Source organism: Sminthopsis crassicaudata, chromosome 4 (assembly GCF_048593235.1).
Source record: "Sminthopsis crassicaudata isolate SCR6 chromosome 4, ASM4859323v1, whole genome shotgun sequence".
Taxonomy (NCBI): Eukaryota; Metazoa; Chordata; class Mammalia; order Dasyuromorphia; family Dasyuridae; genus Sminthopsis; species Sminthopsis crassicaudata.
In genome coordinates, this window is record NC_133620.1 from 470,623,841 (window position 1) to 470,649,625 (window position 25,785).

Sequence of the window (25,785 nt, forward strand, 5' to 3'; positions counted from 1 at the left end):
GGTTTGGGTTTAATAGGATAAATTGGATTAACTGGAGAAGCTAATTCACAAGAGTCCAGTCCTCTTGAGTAGCAGCAGGAGAAAGTAAAATGTATCCCTGCACTAGAGGTCAGGCCAGGTATCATACAGAAGCACAACAAAGAAGGCACAATGCAGAGATGGCTCAAGGGGACATGCAAGTTCTTTTATGGGAGAGTTGGGATTTCTTTTGCTGTTTACATTTACTTTAGGAAGTTTTTTTTTTTTTTTTTTTTACATTTTTAAAAATATTCTTTTTGTAGTTATAGGTCACATTTCCCAGGTTCTGATTCCTACTATACAAATCTCCATCATTCTGATAGTATAACTATATATATAATTGTACATATTATATATGCTATAACTTGTCCATTCTTTGGTTTTTGGAGATTCCCATTATTTGCCACCTCAATAAGACCTTTAAATATTTGTGCATATCCATATAGTTTTAAAGCAATCTTTGTTTCGAATCCCTCCAAGATCAAGCTGTTTGAAAAATTTATCAAGTCAAGGATTTTCTTGGTCAAGAAGAATGGGACCTACTGGAGAAGTACAGCCATCATTGGATACCTGTGAGTCCAAGAAAGAAGGACAAACGGAAAGCCAAGACTTTGTATTTTACTAAGGAAGTCTGCTCATTGTATAGCAGCCTTCAGTTTCCTAGGATAAAGATATTTTTTTCCCCTTAAATGTTTAAGTCCCCTTAAAAGAATCCACACAGCCAGTCAGCAACATTTTCTTGAGACAGATTAGATAACTAATACAGAAGATAAAAAAAGATGGAAATCATCCAAGGGAGAAAAGGGGAGTACTGTATTTGGAATGCAACTGGCAGAACTTATTACAAGAAAGTCTTTCCCATTCAAGGACCAGAGATAATTGGGAAGTATCCAAATCATTTTTACAATTTTGAAAGAAGTCCTTTGAGACAAATTTGCAGCATCTCTTCTACAAGGACAAATAGTTGTTACATCAGTAGATGAAGTCATTTGCTTTACTATGTCCTTGAACAATTTGTCCCATTTTATTTCTCCTTCAGTAGGGGTTGGAGACTTTCTAATATTAGGCCACCAGGGAGTTGAGGTGTTATTTCATTTATTTATTTATGTTTATTAAAGCTTTTTATTTTCAAAACAAGTGCATGGATATTTTCAACACTTGCAAAACCCTGTGTTCCAAATTTTTCCCTCCTTCCCCCCAACCCCTCCCCCAGATGGCAAGTAATCCAATGTATGATAGATATACATGTCAAAATGTTAAATCCAATATATGCACACATATTTGTACAATTATCTTGCTGCACAATAAAAATCTGATCAAAAAAGAAAAAATGAGTAAGAAAACAAAATGAAAAGTGAACAACAACAGAGAGAGAAAATGCTCTGTTGTACTTGTCAGATTGGCTAAGATGACAGGAACTAATAACGATGAATGTTGGAGGGGCTGGGGGAAAACTGGGACACTGATACATTGTTGGTGGAGTTGTGAAAGAATCCAGCCATTCTGGAGAGCAATCTGGAACTATGCCCAAAAAGTTATCAAACTGTGCATACCCTTTGACCCAGCCATACTACTACTGGGCTTATATCCCAAGGAAATACTAAAGAAGGGAAAGGGACCTGTATGTGCCAAAATGTTTGTGGCTGCTCTTTTTGTAGTGGCTAGAAACTGGAAGATGATGGATGTCCATCAGTTGGAGAATGGTTGGGTAAATTGTGGTATATGAAGGTTATGGAATATTATTTTTCTGTAAGAAATGACCAGCAGGAGGAATACAGAGAGGCCTGGAGAGACTGACATCAACTGATGCTGAGTGAAATGAGCAGAACTAGGAGATCATTATACACTTCAACAACAATACTGTATGAGGATATATGCTGATGGAAGTGGAAATCTTCAACATAGAGAAGAACTAATCCAATTCCAATTGATCAATGATGGACAGAATCAGCTACATCCAGAAAAGGAACACTGGGAAATGAGTGTAAACTGTGAGCATTGTTTTTTGTTGTTTGTTTGTTTTTGTTTTGTTTTTCTTCCCAGATTACTTTTACCTTCCGAATCCAATTCTTCCTTTGCAACAACAATAACAAAATTCGGTTCTGCACATATATATTGTACCTAGGATATATTATAAGATATTTAACATGTATGGGACTGCCTGCCATCTAGGAGGGGGTGGAGGGAAGGAGGGGAAAAACTCGGAACAGAAGGGAGTGCAAGGGATAATGTAAAAAAAAATTACCTATGCATATGTACTGTCAAAAAAGTGTTATAATTATAAAAATTAATTAAAAAAAAAGAAAAGAAAATGCTCTGTTGTGATCCACACTCAGTTCCCACAGTCCTCTCTCTGGATGCAATTGGCTCTCTCCCTCACAAATCTAATGGAATTGACCTGAATCACCTCATTGTTGAAAAAAGTCACATCCATCAGAGATGGTCATCCCTGTTACTGGCGTATAATGTCCTCTCGGTTCTGCTCACTTCACCGATGTGGTATCTCTCTTCCTCCTCCCCTCCCCCAAGCCCATTGCACACCGCTCTCCAGAATGGCGGGACCAGGTCACAACGCCCCTAGTAACCCTCCCTGATTCTTTCCTACAGGCCCGCCAGCATTCGCCATTTTCAGGCCTCAGTTCTCCCGGAGGCTGAAGGTGGCAGAGCACAGCACCCTGGGAAAGAACTAAGATAGGGGAGGAAACTAACCGCAGCCCTGTCACCAGAGCTGACATACAAGTTCTGGGGCAAGAGCAGATCCCCAAATGGGAGGCAGACCGGCGGTGTGTCCTTCCTACATGGGCAGAGAGCTTAAGTTAGCGCAGACCGGCGAGCCGGCCAGAGAGAAGCAGAAGTGGCGAAGTGACTGCACCGCCCTCCCCTGCACGCTCTGCTCCGGCTCGGCTTCGCCAACACTTCTTAGCCTCCGAGACCCTCCCAATCAACTGCTCATCAACCGACATTTACTGGATTCAAACAGTGTCTACTGGGAACAGAGTTAGGGAAACTGAGGCAGACTAAGGTCAGATCAGCTCTGGGGGGTGTCCCCGCTTTCAGGGCCAGCTGTCCCCCGCACTGCCTGCCTCCGTACTGGCTAGCAATGGCAAGGCCTTGGGGTCACCGCTTTCAGGGTCTCCTTTCTAAGCTCACAACCCACTGGCAGGGAAATGCCATTAGGTTCCCCACTTTATTATGACAGATCAAAGCAGGAGCTAGCAGTCACCACGGGAAATTCCCGAAGAATAGCCCGATAGGGGTCTTGGTTAGTGGGGAGGAAAGAGTGGCCTTCCTCCTTCGCTTCTAGGAGGAGCAGGACAGACTCCCCCAAAGTACGGGGCGGGAGTGTCGGGGAAGGAGAGGGAAGGACAGTTATTACAGCTTAACAGACCGCGAAGTCTTCTGGGAGATAAAAGCGTCCAGGGCCCGGACTCCATTTCCCAGAATACTCCGAGAGGCTCTTCCGGGTGTAGGGCACGTCGCTCTTTTTGCCTTTCCTGTGAGGGCTGTGGCAGAGCGGGTTGCTCTGTGACACTTTTCCGGTCACACTGTGACCAACTTTGGTACCTGATGGAGCTCTAGGCCTCTAGACCCGCTGGTTGGGTGGGTGAGTGAGAAAATCAGCGCGCACGGCGACCCCAGAACTTCTCTAGTTGCCTTCACCTTAGCTCCCGAGCCTACACCCGAGGGCAGGGGACTAAATTGAAGGAGAGCGCAAGTTCCGAGTTTCTGCTTCCGTTTCCGCTTCCTCCTTTCTAGCTGCGGGAGAGCGCTTCCTTGGGGGGGGGGAGGGCAGATTGAGTGCGCAGGCGCAGCTCCTGGCGCGCGTTGCACGTGGGTGCGAGCCAGAGGTTGTTTGGGGACCAGGGTAGGGGGGCGGTGCGTGGACGTTGTGTGAGGCGGTGGGTGTGACTTGTTTGTGGGGGGGGCCCGATTGCATGTGTATCGACCAATACGCGTGTGTGAGAGAGAGACTTGCGGTGTGGGGGAGGCCGCAGTTTTTGTGTCCGGGTGGCTGTGGCTGCTGGTGGAGCCCGTGAAGGCCCGCGGGGGAGGGGGTGGCCACCCCCGCACCCCCCGCAGCCTTACGCCGGGGGCTTTGCTGTGACCCAAAGCCTCCCGCGTTGTGGTCATTTCTGGGCCGCTTCTCATCCTATAGGGATTGGGGGCGGGGGAGGGGAGGTAGCTCTTGAGGAACCCCCAGCCCCGCTTTCCTAGACAGGGCAGCCCCTCCCCAGGAGGAGGAAAACGAGCCTTCCTGAGACCCCCCCCCCAAAAACCAGGATCCCGCCATGCAGAAGGAGCCGATCCTGGCAGGCTCCTGACCCTCCTCGCACCCAGTGGGCTACAAGGCTGAATTCAGAACCCCGAGAAACAGCGAGGAGGGGGCGGCCATGGAGGCGGGGGCGGCCCTGGAGGCGGGCGCCCTCGTGCTTCGGGACCGAGGTGAGAATGGCTCGGGGGCTGGGAGGAGAGGGAGGATGACGTAACTGTCGCCCCTCCGGTCCCGCGCTCGGGCAGCCTCAGTCCTCCTCCCGGACAATAAACGCGCGTCGCTTCGGGAAGCGTCTCCCGGGCTGTGTTCAGGCCCCAGGGTGAGGGACCCTTTTGTCTGGTGCATCTTCGCAGTGATTAGCTTCTGGAGAAGAGCAGAGGGCTGCTTGGAGGGAGATCCCGACTGGGGGACGGAGGAAGCGGAACGACTTTGTAAAGGGAGACAGGGCTGTGCTGTATGGGAGGACTTTGTGAAGGGAAACGGGGCTGTGCTTTATGGGAGGTCTTTGTAAAGGGAAATTGGGCTGTGCTTTACGGGAGGACTTTGTGGAAAGAGACAGAACTGTGCTTTACAGGACTTTGTAAAGAGAGACAGGGCTGTGCTATAAAGGAGAACTTTTTTTAAATTTTATTTTTTTTCTTTTTTAAGCCGCTATTTTAATTTTTTAATAAAGCTTTTATTTTCAAAACACATGCATGAATAATTTGACAACATTGACCCTTACATAGCCTTGTGTTTCAGATTTTCTCCTCCTTCCCCCAGATGGCAAGTAATTCATTATATGCTAAACATGTTAAAATATATGTTAAATCTATTTAACATGTATTGGTTAACCTGCCATCTGGGGGGGAGGGGAAAAATTAGAACAAAAGGTTTGGCAATTGTTAATGTTGTAAAATGACCCATGCATATATCTGGTAAATATACTATTTTACATAATATGTTAAATCCAATATATAAACATTTATACAATTTTATTGCTGCACAAGAGAAATCAGATCAAAGAAAGTAAATGAGTTAGAATACAAAATAATAAGTGGACAACAACAAAAAGAGAGAATGCTATGTTGTGATCCACATGCAGTTGAAGGAGGACTTTGTAAAGGAAAACAGGGCTGTGCTTTACAGGAGGACTTTGCAGAGGGGCTGTGCTTTATGGGAGGACTTTGTGAAGGGAGATAGGGCTGTGCATTATGGGAGGACTTTACAGAGGGATACAGGGCTGTGCTTTACAGGAGGACTTTGTGAAGAGAGATAGGACTGTGCTTTATGGGAGGACTTTGCAGAGGGATACAGGGCTGTGCTTTATGGGAGGACTTTGCAGAGGGATACAGGGCTGTGCTTTATGGGAGGACTTTGTGAAGAGAGATAGGACTGTGCTTTATGGGAGGACTTTGCAGAGGGATACAGGGCTGTGCTTTATGGGAGGACTTTGTGAAGAGAGATAGGGCTGTGCTTTATGGGAGGACTTTGTGAAGGGAGATAGGGCTGTGCTTTATGGGAGGACTTTGCAGAGGGATACAGGACTGTGCATTACAGGAGGACTTTGCAGAGGAATACAGGGCTGTGCATTAAGGGAGGACTTTGCAGAGGGATACAGGGCTGTGCATTAAGGGAGGACTTTCCAGAGGGATACAGGGCTGTGCTTTACAGGAGGACTTTGTGAAGAGAGACAGTGAAGTGGCAAAGCTCGCCTGGGTACTTCAACAGGGCTGTGCTTTATGGGAGGACTTTGTAGCAGGACTTTACACTTGGAATGACTTTGACTTTTTTTCTTGGAGCAGCTCATTCTCAAGCATTGGCTCTTCCCCAAAACGGGACTACAGAGAGTGAGGTGGGCGTGACTTTTGGGTTCCTGACAGCAGAGATTCAGGTGAGTTAAAGTTGACTCTGGGGCTTTCTTTCTTTTGTCCTTTTTCATGTCTTTGTATCTGTTCTAAGAGTAATATTTCTTTCCTTTCACCTCTCAGTGTATCCAGTCCTTCTGAAGCCTCTAACTGTTCTGATCACAGACAGAGAAGGCAGATCAACAGAACTGGAATATCTCCATGATCTAAATTAGGAAATTTTAGAACAGATGTATGTGATTTGAAAAGCAGTTACCTCATATGCTGGTAGATGAATGGTGAGAGATTAGCATATAAAAGGTTAGTCAAAATGTTGTACTAGTTGGCTAGATTTCTATTAAGATTTTTTTTCCTTAAAATTTAGCAAATGTTTATAAAGTTGATCCACAGGCAGTACCCTGATAAAAATGAAACTGCCCTTGCCTCCAAAGATCTCACATTTTGTTGTAGGGTAGACTTAAAAACAGGAAAGACACAGGGGAAGGGGTATAATATAAAGAAGAAGACAATACAGGAGAGAGCAGGGAGGAAGGAACTAGATCTGAGGCAAGGGGAAATAAAAGGCATTCTTCGTTGGTACTTCATGCTGGCACTGCCATTGTGGGTATTGTGAATAGCGGGGAGCCCCACTTTTTAGGTAGAGGATTGACAAGCAGGAGCATGCCCAGAGAAGAGTATTCAGAATAGATCTCGGTGATGATGACGTCAAATATTTACATCAGTTGAATGGGCTGGTGTTATTTGGGTTTGAGTAGAGATGACTGAGTTAGAATGGGAATGTTTTGCTAACCCCTTTGAAGAGATTTCATAAAGAAAGCTTAGTCTTGATCTGCTGAGCACTTAACTAGAAGCAGTTTGGCTTTTCTGACAGTTAAAAATATCAAAGTATGGAATGAGTTGCCAAGAGAGAGTGGAGCTCGTAAAGAAAAGGCAAGGTGACTTTCATCCGCAGTGCTGTATAGTGGGATCTTAAACAGGTATTTCTTGGACTAGAAGCTTCCAGGGTCTTAATCAAACTCAATGATTCTTTTATTATGAAGAATATTGCTTCATTGATTAGGAATAAACAATACAGGGAAAAACAAATTTATAGAAAGCTTGGCATTTAAAATAGATCATCCTGATAATAGTTGTGAAGGAAACTAGAATGAGGACAACAAATAAAATGGGAAACATCTGTTAGGAAACCATAGCCATTTCATAGCCAACAGGGACATTGGAGCCACCATATTCATACTCTAAATTTACAAACTATCCCATGGATCGTGGGGAAGTAGAAATTACAGTGAAGAAAATAAAGAAAAAGCATCTGTTATAAGTCAAATATTGACATCCATTCGGGAGGGCGTATGGTATTGTGAGCATTGAAGGATAGGCTTCCAAGAACCCCATGAAAAAACATTTTCTAGCTACTTGGAAAAGTCACCAAATATTCTAGAAAAAGCTAGACAGAAAATTTTAGGAAACATCTACAGACTTCTAGAATGACTTTCCCATCTCTACAAAATATGTGAGGAAACAATGCCCATGTAACAGGGTGAGAAAGCATGAGAAGCAAGCAAGTCTTGCAGCAGCGATTGCCACATCAGTTTAAAACAGGAGTCATTAAATTGTAGACATAAGGATCCTTGTGGGCCACATATTGAATTAAAAAACCATGTATGAACATGATTCACAATCTGTTATATTTTTGTTTTTAGAAATAATCAGATTAAGTGACTTGCCCAGGACTTGTCATCCAGCTAGTAATAGTCTTGAGGACAGATCTGAACTCTGCACCTCCTGATTTCAGGCCTGGTGCTCTCTCCACTGCCCACCCTGGCTGCCCCTTGTTCTCTTGTCCGATTACATTGTAATTTGTGTTTGCCACAGTGTGGCCAGGCTGCATGTTTGGTACCTGCCTTAGAGTATACAACGTATCACTTTAATGAAAGATGCAGAATAGAAAGTCTTCCTGAATTGATTGTTTGCTATAAGTTAGCGTTTGATCCTATAGAGTAAAAATGTGACATTGAAACCTCTCAACAATGTGTGTGCATCCTAGAGGCTAAGGGAATAGAAACTTATTTGATTGTTATAGCAACAAAGATAATATTTGGATGATCTCTGGGTTATTAATGAAAGTCAAGCATGGCTTCAGAGAGGGAGATACTATAATCATGGGGATTGTCTTGCTAAAGGAATATCAAAGAAATATAATGTATAAAAAGTTTGAGACATAATTTCTGCGTAATAATCATCATATTAATACTAGCATATTATTAGTAAAAGACTAGTAGTCTGGCTGTCTTCTCTTAAACCAAAGACCAGTATGGAACCCATCCAACTCTTATATGCCCTTGGAAGAATGGATGTTCGTGAGAGTAGCAATTGACTCTAATTGGTTAACACATAATGAGAAGAATAAATGTTATGAGGATTGGGGCCAGGACTATTAACATTCAATTTCAGTTGAAGAGAATTACTCGTACAATCGATATCATCCATCTGACCCATCTTGTGTAAAACACAATGGGTGGAATTTATCTTTGGGAAAAAATCTGAGTTCTTCGTCTCAGTATCAGCCCAGTGCTTCAAATTCTGTCTGAATAACCTACCAGAGCTGATTTCTAAATGAAGAAATAGAAAAGAGGAAAAACCTGGGTCTTAATTCATTAATTAGCTATTAATAGAACAAAGAAGTGATCGTTCCTGTCAAAAAGATTATCTTTAGGATATTTTCTAAATACTCTTTCTTATAGCACATTTTTTTCTTTGGCTTTATTAAGACTCAGCACATTGGTGAGCCTCCTGAATGATTCAAAGTACTTTAACCTAGATATTCCCAGTGGAAAAGCCAAGGTTAGGATGAATGACCATTGTCCAGAATGTGAAAAGCAGTTACAATTACTGGCCTTGGTATTAGGCCATACATTCATATAGTATGTTCAGACAGTGCAATTTAGAAATGAAATAAATCTGTACCTAAGCAAATGGAAGAGAGCAGCAGAATAGCATTTGGGAAACTGTTGTACTTTAAATAAAAATGGAAATAGAATTATATTTTTCCAATTACCTGTAAAGATAGTTTTCACCGTTCTTTTTTCTCTAAAATTTTTGAGTTCCAAATTTGTCTCCCTCCCATTATATAAATGCAATCATGTTAGACATAATTCCACATTAGTCATGTTGTAAAAGAAGAAACAGAAAGAGGAAAAAACCATTTTAAAAAAACCCAACAAAGTGAAAATTGTATGCTTCAATCTGCATTCAGACTCCCATCAGTTCTTTCTGTGGATTGGATAGTATTTTCCATTATGAGTCTTTTGGAATTGTCTTGGATTATTGTATTGCTGAGAAGAGCTAAGTCAATCATAGTTGACCATCACACGATGTTTCTGTTATTGTGTACAAGGTTCTCCTGATTCTGCTTACTTCACTCAGCATCAGTTCATGTAAGTCTTTCCAGTTTTTTCCCTGAAATCTGCCTGCTCGTCATTGCTTATAACAGTAGTATTCCATTCCATTCATATACCACAGCTTGTTCAGCCATTCCCATTTGTTGGGCATCCCCTTTGCCACTACAAAATGAGCTGCTATAAATGTTTTCTGTATATATGAGTCCTTTTCCCTTTTTTATGATCTCTTTGAGATACAGACTTAGTAGTGATATTGCTGGATCGAAGGGTATCTGTGCAACACTTTTAATGACCTTAGGCTTCTGCTTGAAATAAAACATCACCATTGTTTTCCTAGTGGTTCATTATGGCTGTGAATCATGCACTACCATTGTCTCAGAAGAATTCATATATTGAGAAGACTAAAGGGCTACAGAAGGACATGAGATGGGTAAACATTGCAGCCTATTACCAGTAAAGACGTGTGCCTAAGAATCACCGCAAGAGTTATCCACCCAAAAAGTATGACTGGAAAACAAGTCACATGGGGAGATTGAGGGGATGAGAGAGGGCCGTCTCCCAGGCTGCCCAGGTATCCCTGTGTGAGAAGAGACCTAGAAGAAGGTTCCTGTATGTTGGTTGGAGCATTTGTGGAGGTCTTTGGATGATGGAAACAAAGACAATGCACACTGAGGAGATATGCTTGGATTCCATCTTACCAAGAAAGTCAGAGAACCCCTGACATATTGGAGAAAAGCTTTTCCTTAGAACTGGGCACTGTTTGATCTCTTTATATTGTAAGTACTTAAATGTTGTCATAATAAGGAGGGCAGGATTTTATTCCAGGTCTCCACAGTACAAAGGAGATGGTGACCCAGGAGAGAGAACAGCATGCTATTAGTGCTTGGAACCAGGAAAAACTCTTCACTTGTTAAACCCTTTCTGGTATACCACCACTTGAATAAATCTGCCTAGAATTAGTAGATGATCAGTAAAGGAGAATGAAAACCCAAAGGGTAGAAATTAATATTTGGAGTTGGATCGCCATTGTAAGTGTTATGTATGTAACCATCAGATGTTTGTGAATCATGTATATGGTTTGGGGATCTTAAGGTATGACTTATGACCTCCCTGGCTTCTTTTAAGTACCAACTAAAATTCTATTTTACAGGAAGCCTTTTCTAACCCGTCTTAAATCCATTTATTATTATTGCATATTTATCCTTGATATAGCTTGTTTTCTTCATATTTGATTGCATGTTGTCTCCCCCATTAGATTGTAAACTCCTTGGGGGCAGGGTTTTTTGTTTGTTTTTTGCCTTTTTGTATCCCTTGTGCTTAGCGTAGTGCCTGGCACATAATTGGGGCACCATAAATGTTTATTGTTGATTGGTTAACGTCATGATTTTCTCGGGTTTATTTGCAGAAGCGCTTTGTGAATGTGACTTTGAGCTACTGAATCTAGTCCAAATGGAGACACACTAGAAGTAGGTAATGAAAAAGCATTTGGAGGAATGTTTTCTAGTTAAGCAGTTATGGGTTTGATTTAGGAATCAGTGACATTCAAAGACGTGGCTGTGGACTTCACTTGGGAGGAGTGGGAACATCTGGATCCTACCCAGAGGGACCTGTACAGGAATGTGATGCTGGAGAACTACGAGAACCTTGTCTCAGTGGGTAAGCGCCCTATCTGTACCAGGACTCCTATTCTTCCATAAATTTGCTATGTCAGTCCAGCCCACGTGCTTCCACTTTTATGATTTAATAACTAACATTTGTGGGAACGCCTGTATTCTCCCACCCTCACCATGTGATCAGCTCGATGTCTTTTCTCCTCACATGTTTCCTTCATTATATCTTTTATTCCTATTCTTTGGAATTTCTCTTAGCGTGTGTGTGTGTGTGTGTGTGTGTGTGTGTGTGTGTGTGTGTGTGTGTGTGTGTGTGTGTGTGTGTGTGAGATTCTAACCCTCTGCCTCTGGTGTGGGATTCATCTTAAGTAGGAAAACAATGCTACAGATTAAAAGGGTAAGCCTTTCTTTCCATTAAAGGAACTTGGGAATTCCCCAAGGCAGGAAAGCCAGGCTTCCCTCCCAGCTCTCTGAGAATATGTCTGGGTTTGAGGATATGAACCAGAGGCGATGGGTGGCAGGCAAGACCTGCCCTCTCTTGCTCCCCCACTTCTTGCTGGCCTTCTTTGCTGGCTTTTCGCCAGGGCTGCACCTGCTTATTGGGGCTTTCTCCCAAGGCTCAGTCCTCTTCTTCTCCCAGCTGTAAGATGTGTTGAGTGCTCTCACCAGCTCCGAGGGATTCAGTTGTCCTCTCTCTATATTGATCGTTCTTGGATCTCTCCAGCTCCTGCTGATATCCAGAATCTTTTCTCCAGCTGCTTATCGGAAGCTTTTAGTGGATGTCACGTGGACGTTTTAAGCTTCCAAAATTGAACTCCGATTTCCCTTCATTCCCAAATGGAGAAACAGAGGCTAGAGCAGAGCTCTAGGCCAAAGCTCTTTATTAAAGGGACCTAGCTCCCTCTAATGAAGAAAGCCACAGGTCTTCCTGCTTCTCTGAGGTGCCCACTCTTTCTCGGACCTTGTGTTTGTGGGATTGGGCACTGTACTTAGTGCCTCGACCATTGAGAGCAGCTGCATAGAGTGCAGAACTTCCAGACTGACTATGTTGTGTGAGCAGAAGATTCTTGCAGGTGCCATATTGGGTGGAATCTCTGCTGGTCTCGGTGGGCCCTGCCTGGGGAAGGTGGCCCCAGCCAGGCAGGCCCCCACTAATGCTGCATCCTATGGGCCAGCCCGTTCTGCCTTTGGAGCCTCCCTACGCCAGCTTCTTACCCAGGCAGGCCCTACTGTGCAGCAGCTTCTCTTGACTTCTCTGCCTCCAGTTCATCCATTTCTTTGAGGTCCAATTAGGCTTTCTTCCTAAAACTCAGTTCTGATCCTGTCCCATTCCTTTTCCCTACCCAGCTGAGTTAACTCCAGTGCTCCTTGTTACCTCCAGCTTCAATCCTCAGAAAATCCCTACAGAATCTGGCCCCCATCCCCTTTCTGGTCTTAATATTCTTCACTCAGGGATCCTAGGACACTGGCTGCCTTGCCACTCTTCAGACAAGGAAATGCCATCTTCCACCTGTTTTTGGTGGCTGCCCCGCATGCCTAGAACTTTCTTCTTCCTTATCTTTGTTTTCTGGCTTCTCCAGCTTCTTCAGTTCCTAGCTAAATCCTCCTGTTCATGAGAAGCTTTTTTTCATCACCTTTAATTCTAGTGCCTTCCCCCTTTTTTATTTTGCGTGCATGTGCAGCCCATGTATTTGTATTCCCCCATTTGTACACAGCTGTTGTCTTCTTCCATGGGATTGTGAGTTGGTTTTTGCTTTTCTTTGTATTCTCAGAGGTTAGAACAAAAGAAAGCTTGATATGTGTTGGTTGATTTGATTTGATTTGAAGGATGGTTCATTATGGGTGGTGAAGGCACCCCATGCTTATGTCCTGGTTGCATCACGCCTGAACCATTTTGAGTCTTGTAAGCTGATTGTCACACAGAAAAAGGACACGTGGAAGACCACAGTCTGTTGTCCAGATTACGTTTGGGCAAATTGCCTAAACACTGTTCACTAGCATCTGGGACACATAGTACAGGGTAGGGAGGTGAGGAATTTGGCCTAGAATTATAATGCATGTTCCCTTGGAATACAGAGAGAGTCGGGACCACCCTCTGCACTTCCTCTGCCTCTTACTAGTTCTTAGATGTCTTCCTAGTGTGATCATGTTCTCTTCTTTCCCCATATATAGGAATTCCTGTCTCCACAATGGACATGGTCTCCGTTATGGAGAAGCGAGAGGCGACATGGATGCCAGAGAGAGAACTCTCCAGTGGCACTTGTCCAGGTGAGTAAAAATCAGGCAAATGGGCCTTGTTGCAAGCAGCCTTGAGCTAGATTGGGTGGGTTGCTGAACTTTTGTAATGGTATCACTAGGATATGAGCATTTTATGGCTCTTGTTTATTCCTTTCTAAAGAGATGCCATCATGTATTGGCTCTTCTCTCTGCAGCCCTGCTAGCTTACATTTTATAACTCTCCTTGGAATTAAATGGATTTGATGTATCCCAGAAATGTATTCATCTGAATTCTTGAAATTATTGGAGAGTAAGAAAAGGGATTGGGGTTTTGTTTTTTTTTTTAAGCTTTTGCTTTTTGTTTATCATCTTTGAAAATTCTGTGTTTTTTTTTTTTTTTTAATGAGCTTTACATTTTAAATCCATTTTTTCTCTGCTAAAAATGTCTTTGTTTTATTCTACACTTAACACCAACAACTGTGAACATTTATATAAACAACTGCAAAAGAGGACAACTTATGAAATGGCAAGTAGACATTCTTCAAGTTTCCAGGGTTTTAAAATAATACAAGAAATTTAGCTTTTCATTCTCAAACTTGTGCTTGTTTTCCCCTAAAAGAAGTTTATGTTTTGTGTGTTTTTTTAAGTTCTCATTCCTTTCCTTTACTCCTTTTTAGTCATCACTCTCAACATTCTGCTATCCCACACACTCCATAATGTTTTTTTTAATTTTATTTAGAATTTTTTTTTCCACAGTATATATGCATGAGTAATTTTTTTTTATAATATTATCCCTTGTATTCATTTTTCCAAATTATCCCCCCTCTCCCTTCATCCCCTCCCCCCAATGACAGGCAATCCCATACATTTTACATATGTTACAATATAACCCAGATACAATATATGTGCCACACACTCCATAATAAATAACTGAAATCACACAAGACAAATTCATGCACTCACCCACCATGTCTAGAAGTAAATGTATGCCTCATTCTGATTTTCTCACATCAATTTCATGCTTCTCCTGCTCTCTCACCTGCCACCATAAGCCATCCATCTATGAATCTAGAAAAGTAACACATCAATTTAGTATAAATATAGGATTCCACATTTGTCTCACATCGCAGTGAAGAGAGGCAGTAGACACATTTTCTCATCTCTTCTTTAAGCCCAGATTTAGTTATTATAATTATGCAGTGTTGATTTGGGGTTTTCCTCTCTTCCTTTCCTTCCTTCTCCCTTCATGTTTATTCACCAAATATTTTGTGTTCTGGTTCTGTTTACTTTAGATGGTATCAATTCATGTTTTTGGGTTTTTTTTTGCATCTCAGAATTTTTTATCATTTTTATTGTTATCATGGAATGTTCAATTATATTAACATACCATAATTTTTAAAAACATTCTTCCCAGTCAGTGAGCATGAACATTACATCTAGCTCTTAGATGTTGTTAGAAGTGCTGTTAAGAATATGTTGTATATGGCAGCCCTTCTGTCTTTTACTTCTTTGAGATATTGCATAATAGTGGGATCGCTGATTCCAAGGAGATGCATTTTTTTTTCTCTCCCCCTGAGGCTGGGGTTAAGTGACTTGCCCAGGGTCACACAGGTAGGAAGTGTTAAGTGTCTGAGACCAGATCTGAACTCTGGTCCTCCTGAATTCAAGGCTGGTGCTCTATCCACTATGCCACCTAGCTGCCCCTTGGAGATGGCATTTTCTAACCCTAATTCCAGGGTACTCTCCAGAATGGTTGAGACAGTTCACAGTTCTTCTATTAGTCAAATAGTGTGGGCATCTTGCCATAAAAAAACTGAGAAAGTGAATTTTGATTCTGCATAAAGATATTACTATTATTTTAGTAGTGTTGGGCATGACTTCTTTGTGAAACCTTGCTATCTCTTTTTTCTGTAATATTTTGTTTTTCCTAGTTACGTGTAAAACTTATTTTTGAACATTTTAAAAACTTTTAAGTTTGAAATTCTTTCCCTTCCTCTCCTCCTTAACTTCTCATTGAAAAGGCACGTGTGTATTTATGCAAAAATTTACGTGTTGTAAAAGAAAATAGAGATTTCCCCTCTTTCCCTCCAAAAAAAAAGCCTCAAGAAAAATAAAGTGTTTTTTTTTAAGTATGCTTTAATGTACCCTGGGGTATGGATAGCATTTTTCATCAGAAGTCCTTTAAGAGTAGTCTTGGATCATTGTACCGCTGAGAATAGCAAAGTTATTCACAGTTGGTCATCCCAAAACATTGCTGTTACTTTGTATTTAGTACATTTCACTTTGCTTGAGTTCATGGAGGACTTTCCAAATTTTTTTTTCTTTTTTTTCTGAGAGCATCCTGCTTATCATATCCCATAGAACAATAATATTCCATCACAAACACATACTGCAGTATATTGAGCCATTCCCCAGTTGATGGGCATATCCTCAATTCATACTTTGCCCTGAGAAAAGAGCTGCTATAAATATTATCGTACATATGGGTCCTTTTCTCTTAAAAAAAAAATCTTTTGGGATACACATCTAGTAGTGGTTTTGTTGTATAAGTATGATTTTATAGCCCTTTGTACATTGTAATGTTCTGTTGTCTCCAGAAACCGCCGATTGATCTCTGGGAGGAGATCTGCTATCTCAACTCAATCTCTCGGCCAGATTCTTCTTCCTGTAGAGAGCTGCCAACTCTGACCTAGAGTAGACTCCTTCTCCTCCAGAGTGCTGCCCTCTTTTATCCTCTCAGAGAATGGGCATGGGATAACGCAAGGGCTGTGGGAAGATTGCTCCTTTTAAACATTAAGCTCCTCCCCGGAAGTTCAAAGGGGTAAAACTCCCTTTAAAGGCCGGAACTAGAGAATTGTTAAGTATTGACTTAGCACTTAGTAAGAACTTAATATCTCATTATCTCATTAGCACTTATTAAGAACCTAACAGGACATAATTCCAAATTTTCATCACAAATATTGCTATCTCTTTTTAATTGTTGCTTTTCTTTCTAGATGTTTGTCTTAATCCCTGGAATAATATTTTCTACAATTTTTGAGGAATTGAAGGGCAAATTGTTTACATATAGTTCTTTTCCTCTTATTGAAAGTTAGGGTAACATTTGCTCTTCTTCAATCTTGTGGTCAGTCCCCTTCTATTTTCCATGACTTTTCAATTATCATCCATAGTGACTCAGTGCTATACAAATACAGCCACAAATGCAAAAAAATAGTCACTGTTTCCATGTTAGATTTGTATGTGAGATATAAGGATATGATAGCATTTAGGACATCACATTTAAAAAAAAAAACACCAAACTTACATGAACATATTAATAATTATATGCCATAAAAGCTTGACAAGTCCATTTTTTCATATTAATACAAAGTTTATTCCTAAAACCAAAAACGAGCATTATTTGTAGTCAACAGATACATTGGTCTATATGGCATATTCTTTTTTATTATTATTATTATTATTATAGCTTTTTATTTACAAGATATACGCATGGGTAATTTTTCAGCATTGACCCTTGCAAAACCTTCTGTTCTAACTTTTCCCCTCCCTCAGATGGCAGGCAGACCAATACATGTTAAATATGTTAAAGTATATGGCATATTCTTAAAATCCAACTTGCTATATGTTGAGGAATTAGTATTTCTGTTCTTTCTACCCAAAAAGATATCTTAATAACCAATTATAGTACCACCTTACCATTCTTATGTTTACCCTGCTTTATAATGAAGTTTTTTCGCTATTTCTGTTATGTTTATATAATGGGAAGCATGTATATTTCCTGTCAGCTCTTATTTGTTCACTTTTACTATGGGAATTAGAAACTTCCTCATATTTCCTGGCTTCTTCTTGTTAATCCTTCTGATTAATAATACTCTATTATGTTGTTATACCATGGGGAAGCTAGATGGTACAGTAGATAGAATCTTGGACTTGAAGTAAAAAAATCTCTTATTCTTCATTCAAATCTAGCCTCAGAGACTTTCTAAGTTGTAGGACCCTGGGCAAATCACTTAATCCTCATTGCCTCAGTTTCCTTATCTGTAAAATGACCTGGAGAAGGGAATGGCTCACCATTCCAGTATCTCTGTCAAGAAAATCCCAAATGGGGTCACAAAGAATCAGCCAAGTCTGAAATAAGAGAATAACAAAAGCATTATTATAACAAACTCGGCTATCCCTCATTTCTTGGACACTCAGTTGTTTATTCTAACCAATAATTCTGCTAGGAATATTTTTATACAGATTTCTTTTCATTCCTTGGCTCATTGACCTGGAGCTGGAAAGAACTTCAAGGTTCAGAGAAATTAAGTATTTTACCTGGTTTACCTGCAGTCACAGAGGTAACTAAGAGACAGGATTGGATTCCCCATTTAAAGCCAGGTTCTCTTAGGCCAAAACAAGTGTGTGTTTTGTAACATATTGCCTCCATTCCTGTCCAAATGTCATTTTAAAAATAATTAATGACAATAAAGATTTTTTCCTAGTTTCTTTGTCGTACTGGAAATATTAAATCTTGTCGTGAAAAAGCACTTTATTTTTATATTATCAAACATTGTTCTCTGATGTCTTTTTTCCTCCAAAATAGATAGGAGTATTCTTTCTTTCCATAGTTGTTATCAACTATCATTTTCTTTAACTGTATATACATTATATTTTACAAATACACAGCTCTCATTAGAAGAGTGATTTGGATAGGTACCTTTGTTATAGCATGTATATATAGGGAATCTATAGGCTGTGACACCCCTATGGATGGACTCCAGCCATGAATACATATGTCTAGAATTAATGTATAGAGGGGTATCTCATACTTCTAACATTGCAGTGTTGCAAATATTTACCACTGATGTTACCATATCTCTTTCTCCCCCTCACCTCATCACTTCTCTGTTATTGCATTTCCACTATTCTTTCTTCCTTGCTTATCATCAACTTTGATCTTATCTTGATTCTATCATCATGGAAGCTTAAACTCTGTTGACAATCCACAGAAATAGTAAAACTTTCCCCTGAAGAGAGGATCCAGGGGAAATCATCCAGCTCCTTGAACTTTTTCTACCATCTTTTGGGTTTGTATGATTAGTAAGCCTATCCTTAGCAAGGGAGGAAGCTAGATCTTCCATTTGTTGACTGCTTTCATCTGCTTATCACCATGCCTTTCTTGTTCATACAGACCACATGGTTGAAGAAGGGGAATTTGTCCCCTTACTGTCCAAGACAAAAATCACAAATCAGTCTCTTCTCTCTATAGATAAGTTAAAACATTTATATGTGATTATATATTTTTTCATTTTTATAATCCATATGAATTTTTACTATTTCTAACACCTTTCTTCAGAAGATTAGTAAAATAGCAATTCCACATTATTGAAATTCATGGAACTTTAGAGATTCACTAAACTTCAGTTTCTGGACAAGACCTTTCCATCTACTTCATACTGATAAAAAAATGTAATCTGTAGCCTGGGTGAGTGACCATTCACATTGTGCCTAGAAAACTTCAGTGAGAGGAAGCACATTTTTTTTTTTTAACTTTTTTTTTCTGACTTCCAAATTCTTACCTTTCCTCCAGCCTTTCCCCCATCCATTGAGACTACAAGCAGTTTGCTATCCCTTATATATATTGTCATGTAAAACATATTTCCATATCAGTCATGTTGCAAAAAAAGAAAGAAAAAGGAAAAGAAGTAAAGTGGGAAAAATGCTTTAGTCTGTACTCAAGTTCTTTATTCTTCCTCTAGAGATAGAAAGCATTTTTCATCATGAGTCCTTTGGAATTATCATAAATCATTGATTAGATCTGAGTAGTTAAGTCTTTCACAGTTGATCATTCTTATATTCCTGTTACTTGATCATTCTTATAATATTCTTGTTACTTTGTACAATGATCTCCTGGTGCTGTTCATTTCACTTGATGTCAGTTCATATAAATCCTTCCAGATTTTTCTGAAAGCATCTGCCTTTGATTTCTTACAGAACAATAGTATTCCATCACAATCACAACTTGTTCAGCCATTCCCCAGTTAATGGGCCTTCCCCTCAATTTCTAATTCCTTGTTGCCACAAAAAACTGCTCTAAATATTTTTGTACATGTAGGCTCCTTTCCTTTTTCTTTGATTTTTTTTGGAGTACAAGATTTGGTAACCCCTTATATCTTTAAGTGAACTATGACACTTTGAGAAATTTTATTTATTTGTTTTTGGGGATTTAATACAAATTTGCCTTTTTGCAGTATATTCACTGATTCCTAATTTTGAACTTGAGATCACACAGACTAAGCTTAATAGGTTTTCCACATGAGAGCTTTTCAAGTAGTTTACTACAATTATGTTCAAAAGTCAAGAATATAAATGGAATTAATGAGAAAAAGTGCAAAGGAAGGTGGCCTAGCTGTACCAGACCTAAAACCATATTTATAAAGTAACAATCTTTGAACCATTTGGAATTGGCTAAGAAATAGAGTGGTGGATCAGTGGAATAGGTTAGGTATACAAAACACAATAGTCATTAACTATAATAAAGTCAAAATCTTACAAAAGTTGAGGCCTATCTTAATATGTAATTGGAGAGATAAAATGCTATTAAGTTAAAAAAAGAATAATTATTATGTATTCCCTGTAAATCTTCTACAGAGGCAGCATAATAGAGAGGTCTTAGAATATGGTAGTACTAGGTTTTTGTCCTGTTTCTGACACATCTTGTTGTATGTCCCTGGAAAGGATGCATTTATTTTTTGGTGCATCAGATGGTTTTTCATTAGTAATGGAAATTTATTATGTGGCTTTCTCATTATCCTAACAAACATGTCTGGTGGGGGAAAAAATTGTTGTCTAGGGTAAACATCCCCTATTCCTTCATATTCTTTACAAGATCTAAGGTAAACTCACTTTGCTTATTATTCTTGTTTATATCATTATCCTTTTGATAGCATAGTTCTAGAATTAAGAAAATATTACAGATATGGTTTGACTGGGGCAAGACCTTGACCTTCTACATTTTTTGCTTTTCAATACATCCTAACATAATATTAGCTTGATTGGTGGCCATGTGTACCACATTAATTCTGTTGAGTTTTCAAGTTCTTAAAGTCCTTATACCTTTTTTCAAATGAACCTTCTGGCTACATCTTCCCTGTTTTGTTCCTTTCTAAATGAGTTTTTCACTTGAAATGGAGGACTTGACATTCATATCTATTAGACAGATTAGTTTTAATTCAATGATTTAGCCTACTGATCTCTTTGAATCCTAACTGATATATATATATATATATATATATATATATATATATATATATATATATATATATATATATATATATATACATATATATATATATATAGCTAGCTAGCTAGCTATCCCTTCCAGTTTTGTGTCATTTATAAATTACATTGGCTAATTGTATATTCCTTCATTCAAGTCATTGGTGTAAACAGGCTGATATTTTTGAAAATAATGATCCCATATTACATTGAATTGATAATATTAATCACCACAGGCAGTCATGTTTAGGTTTTTGTCATTTCTTATTTTTGTTTAAAACCTTTTGCGTATTGGATATGTAACATGTGATGCTTTTCTGGACTGTTTTAAAACTTTTGTTGAAATATTGTAGATGAACAAAAAAATAGTGGTTCTGTGAAAGTTGTATTTGATGTAAAATAAAAATTTGGAGACTAATAAATATTGGGGTTAATTTCCCTTTTCCCTAGTGTTTTTCTGAAAAACAAAATAGACTTTCCAGAAACATTGTTTTTGTTGTTTGAAATTTTGAAGAATCTCAGTAATAAGTTTGTTCCCAGAAGTTTAGATTTTGAGATCTGTCACTTGTGTCTGCATAAAGTGCAAGTTAAATAAATTTCCAAATGAATAAATTTTCGGAGCTAATTTCCCTCATTCTATGTGGTTTTCTATTCTTCTATATTGCCAAAGATACTTATGTTTTTTTTACTGAGTGTTGTTTTTAATAACCTCTTGAAGTGCTTTCTGTGCCCTTGCATGTAATTTATTTAGTCCTGCTTAGCTAATTGCTTTGTTGGTAACGTCTCATCTGTTATTATTATTTTTCTTAAACATAAGTGAGACCTTAATTTCTGTAAAAATCCAGATAAAGTATAAAATCTTGGGGAGGAAACCTTTCTATATCTGCTACTGCTTTTCCATTGCATTTATCCTTTTGTATCTTATATTTACTAATTTATGTCTGTTTTGTTGACCCCATTATAATCTAAGCTTCTTAAAAACAGGAACTGTTTTTGTTTTTTCTTTGTATCCCCAATACTATGCATAGTTCTCCATACTTAATAAGAACTACATCAAATGATATAAGACAGAAACTAGAATTTGCTCTTAAGATTCTCTCAGAAAAGCAAACAATGATTATTGACTTATTAAAACTTTTTTTTTTTTTTTCCCCAGATTCCCGTGATGAGAAAACCAGCTTTGAACCCAAAGATTCAAATCCAGGGCAGGCCTTTCGTGTGGGAATATCATCCAAGATAAGACTGGACAAGGATACAGAAGATTGGCGTTACAAGATGAGAGAAGCAGGTGAAGGTGATGTTAAGATAGAGGAGCTGAAGCCCACCCAAGAGGGACAGTGGAGACAAAGAATAGTCACTCCCAGAACAGTGTACAATCAAGTACATGCACCTCAACACAGTGCTCGAAATGTTATTTTTGTGTCAGACTTGGTTGCAACATCCAGAGGGATAATGGGAGAAAATCTCTACAAATATAAGACCCTTGGAAAGAATTTCAGGGGTGATTTTCCTTACTTAATTACATATGATGCATTCTCCCTCCGAAAAGAACTTTTTAAATATACCAAATGCAAAAGGCCCTTTAGTTACCATTCAGACTTAATTAAATTTCATAGAATTCATGCTGGAGAAAGGCGATATGAACAGAATGAATGGGGGAAATCCTCTGATAGAAGGTTAGATAGTACTGAACATCAGAAAATTCATAGTGGGGAGAAAAACAACAAATATAAAGATGAGAAAGTTTTTGCCCATAGGGGAAGTTTGAATAAACATAATGTAATTTATACTAGAGAGAATTTCATTGCATATAATGGATGTAGGAAAGCTTTCAGTGATGAAATCCTTACTTCACCTCTAAAGATTCACACTGGAGAGAAAATCTCTGAATCTAATGAAAGTGAGAAAACTTTCAGTGTGAGGGGAATTAATAATAGAGGGAAATCCTTTGTGTATGATGGATATGGAATAAGCAAAAGGGAATCACTTATTATGCAAGAAAGTGTTCATGATGAAAAGAAACCCTTTGCATATAATAAATATGGAACAGTCTTCCAAAACAGCATAAGCCTTAATTCCTATCAGAAAACTCATGCTGGAGAGACACCTTTTGGATATAATGAATGCAGGAAAGACTTCAAAAAGAGTGGGAATCTTACCACACAGCAGGGAATTCATATGGAAGAGAAACCCTTTGCGTGTCATGAGTGTGGGAAATGCTTCAGACAGAGTGCATATCTCGTTATCCATCGGAGAACTCATACAGGAGAGAAACCTTTTATATGTAATGAATGTGGGAAAACTTTTACCCAAAAGGCAAGCCTTATTACTCATTACAGGACTCATACTGGAGAGAGACCCTTTATATGTAATGAATGTGGGAAAACTTTTACACAAAGGGCAAATCTTATTACTCATCACAGGACTCATACTGGAGAGAAACCCTTTGCATGCAGCGAATGTAAGAAGACCTTTACTCAGAAGTCAAGCCTTGTTACTCATTACAGAACTCATACTAGAGAGAGACTCTTTCCATGTAATGATTGTGGCATTGCCTTTACCCAAAAGGCAAACCTTGTTGCTCATAGAAGAATTCATACCAGAGAGAAACCAATACCTTCTAATCTACGTGGGAAAGGTCCTCAAAAGAAAAGACTTACCCATCAGGGGACTTATACTGGAGAGAAACCCTTTGCATGCAGTGAATGTGGAATAGGCTTCCGATACAAAGTAAACCTTAGTATCCATCAGAGAATTCATACAGGAGAGAAACCCTTTTCATGTCACGAATGTGGGAAAGGCTTCAGACAGAGTGCACATCTTAATACCCATCAGAGAACTCATACAGGAGAGAAACCCTTTGCATGTAATGTATGTGGGAAAAGCTTTACCCAAAGGTCAAACCTTAATAGCCATCAGCGAACTCATACTCAAGAAAAACTCTTTGCATGTAATCAATGTGGGAAAACCTTTACCCAAAAAGGAAGCCTTGTTACTCATCAAAAGACTCACACTAGAGAAAAACAGTTTATATGTAATGAATGTGGAACAGGCTTCCTACATAGAGTAAGTTTTATTGTTCATAAGAGAATTCATACTGGAGAGAAACCATATATATGTAATGAGTGTGGAAAAGGCTTCAGACAGAGTGGACACCTCATGATCCATCAGAGGACTCATACTGGAGAGAGACCCTTCTCTTGCAATGAATGTGGGAAAACCTTTACCCAAAGATCAAACCTTACGAGCCATCAGAGGACTCATACTGGAGAGAAACTCTTTGCATGTAATGAATGTGGGAGAGCATTTACCCAAAAGGGAAGCCTTGTTACTCATCAGAGAACACATACTGGAGAGAAACAGTTTGTATGTAATGACTGTGGAACAAGTTTCCTTCACAGAGTGACCCTTATTATCCATAAGAGAACTCATACTGGAGAGAAACCATATGCATGTCATGAATGTGGGAAAGGCTTCAGACAGAGTGGACACCTCATTACCCATCAAAGAACTCATACTGGAGAAAAACCCTTTGTCTGTAACGAATGTGGGAAAACCTTTACACAAAGAGCAAACCTTACTAGTCATAAAAGAAATCATGCTGGAAACAAACGCTTTCCATGTAATGAATGTGGGAAAACTTTTACCCAAAAGGCAAACCTTAATACGCATCGGAAAACTCATGCTAAAGAGACGCATAATGAAAGGGAGAGATCTTTTACTCAGAGGATGAACCTTAATAGCTATCATAGAATTTTGACAGAATAAAAGTCCTTTGAATAATTAATACAGAAAGGGTTTCAGACAGATTAGATATATTATTCCACAATAGAGAATTAATCCTGGAGAGATACTTTATGTAATAAATTTAGAAATGTCTTCCATGGGAGGGGATACCTCCTTGTATATTAGAGAACTTATACTGGGAAAAGCACTAAAATGTAATAAATAGAGTTGCACCAAATTTTCATTATCACTGTGTTGGGTGGAATGTCCTAGGTATCGCTTTGAATTGTGTAACATTTTAATGATGACTTGTATAAATGGTATACTCATCAACTTTTCAGATAACTTGGAACTGGGATAGATAGCTAACACTATATAAGAGAACTACCTAACAACATTTGCACACCATTGGACTGAAAAATGAAATTCTGAAAAATGAAATTCAGTAGTGATAAATGCAAATACTTAGAGTAGGCTACAAAAAAACCTACTTCACAATGAATGTCTCTTAAGTACTTAACTTTTTTCTTGGCTGTAGATATAAAGAAATACAAAGTAGTTGTTGGCATCAAGGAATTGACATTCAGATGGAGAAGGCAGCATGTAAAACAGCTATGTATATAAGAAATATACAAACTAAGTGGAAGGTGATTTCCCATTCCTCAATGGAGGTGAGGAAGGGAAAGATCCAGGTATGAGGTAACCAATGCAAACCCAGAGATAAAGATGAGGGAGTATTGTGTAGGTAAGCAGCTAATAAGTAGGCCAGCATAGAATAGAGCAAAGTGCTCTCTGACTCCATAGATACGAAAGGTAATTTCTTCCTTGTTCCTCTAATTTGCTTGTAATTTCACCCATTATATCTAAATCCCATATTCACTTAGAGTTTTTTGTTTTCTTTGGAGTTGTTTTTTGTTTTTTTTTTAATCACATGTTGCGTCCTTATCTTAGTAGCTAGGATCTTTGGGTTTATCAGAAATATACTTTTATTGGTTCGCTTCTCTGTGTTGCATATTTATTCTCTTCTAAAACAAATAGTTTTAACACTATTGCTCTGTAATAATTACTATTGTGCCCTTCTATATCTCTAACACTCAGCACATAGAAGGTGCTTAATAAATGTTTATTTTATTGAAAGACTGCTTTATTTTTTCAGGCAACACATTTTTTAAAACTCACTTCTTCACACTCTCATTAAGCAATTTTTTGAAAATAAAAAATAAATCCTTAATACATGACTGCATAATCGCAAAACCATTTCCCCATTGTCTGTGTCTGAAAATGTATGTTTCTTGGCATTTAAAGTACGTTTGCTTTTCTGTGAGGTGGGAATTGTTGTATTTCATATTAATGTTTGGAATTGTAGTTTTTCATTGTATTCATAAGACTTGTAACATCTTTTAAAAATTGTTTTTTCCTATAACATTATTGTAAAA

The 25,785-nt window shown here is 39.0% G+C and overlaps 1 protein-coding gene across 7 annotated transcripts; it reads left to right on the forward strand.

The window, feature by feature from the left end:
* The first annotated feature begins 3,478 nt into the window (after positions 1-3,478).
* On the forward strand, positions 3,479-25,785 carry LOC141540381 (uncharacterized). 7 transcript variants are annotated; one of them, XM_074264336.1, is made up of 6 exons: positions 3,479-3,622; positions 6,076-6,164; positions 6,262-6,438; positions 11,066-11,192; positions 13,319-13,414; positions 21,780-25,785. In XM_074264336.1, exons 4-6 carry the CDS (start codon positions 11,159-11,161, stop codon positions 24,389-24,391), a joined length of 2,742 nt encoding a protein of 913 aa, XP_074120437.1. In that variant the 5' UTR covers positions 3,479-3,622; positions 6,076-6,164; positions 6,262-6,438; positions 11,066-11,158; the 3' UTR covers positions 24,392-25,785. The 7 variants fall into 7 exon arrangements, with proteins under 7 accessions (XP_074120437.1, XP_074120435.1, XP_074120433.1 ...); XM_074264332.1 differs by lacking the exon at positions 6,262-6,438 and adding an exon at positions 4,299-4,461 and having other exon boundaries at positions 3,522-3,622; XM_074264334.1 differs by lacking the exon at positions 6,262-6,438.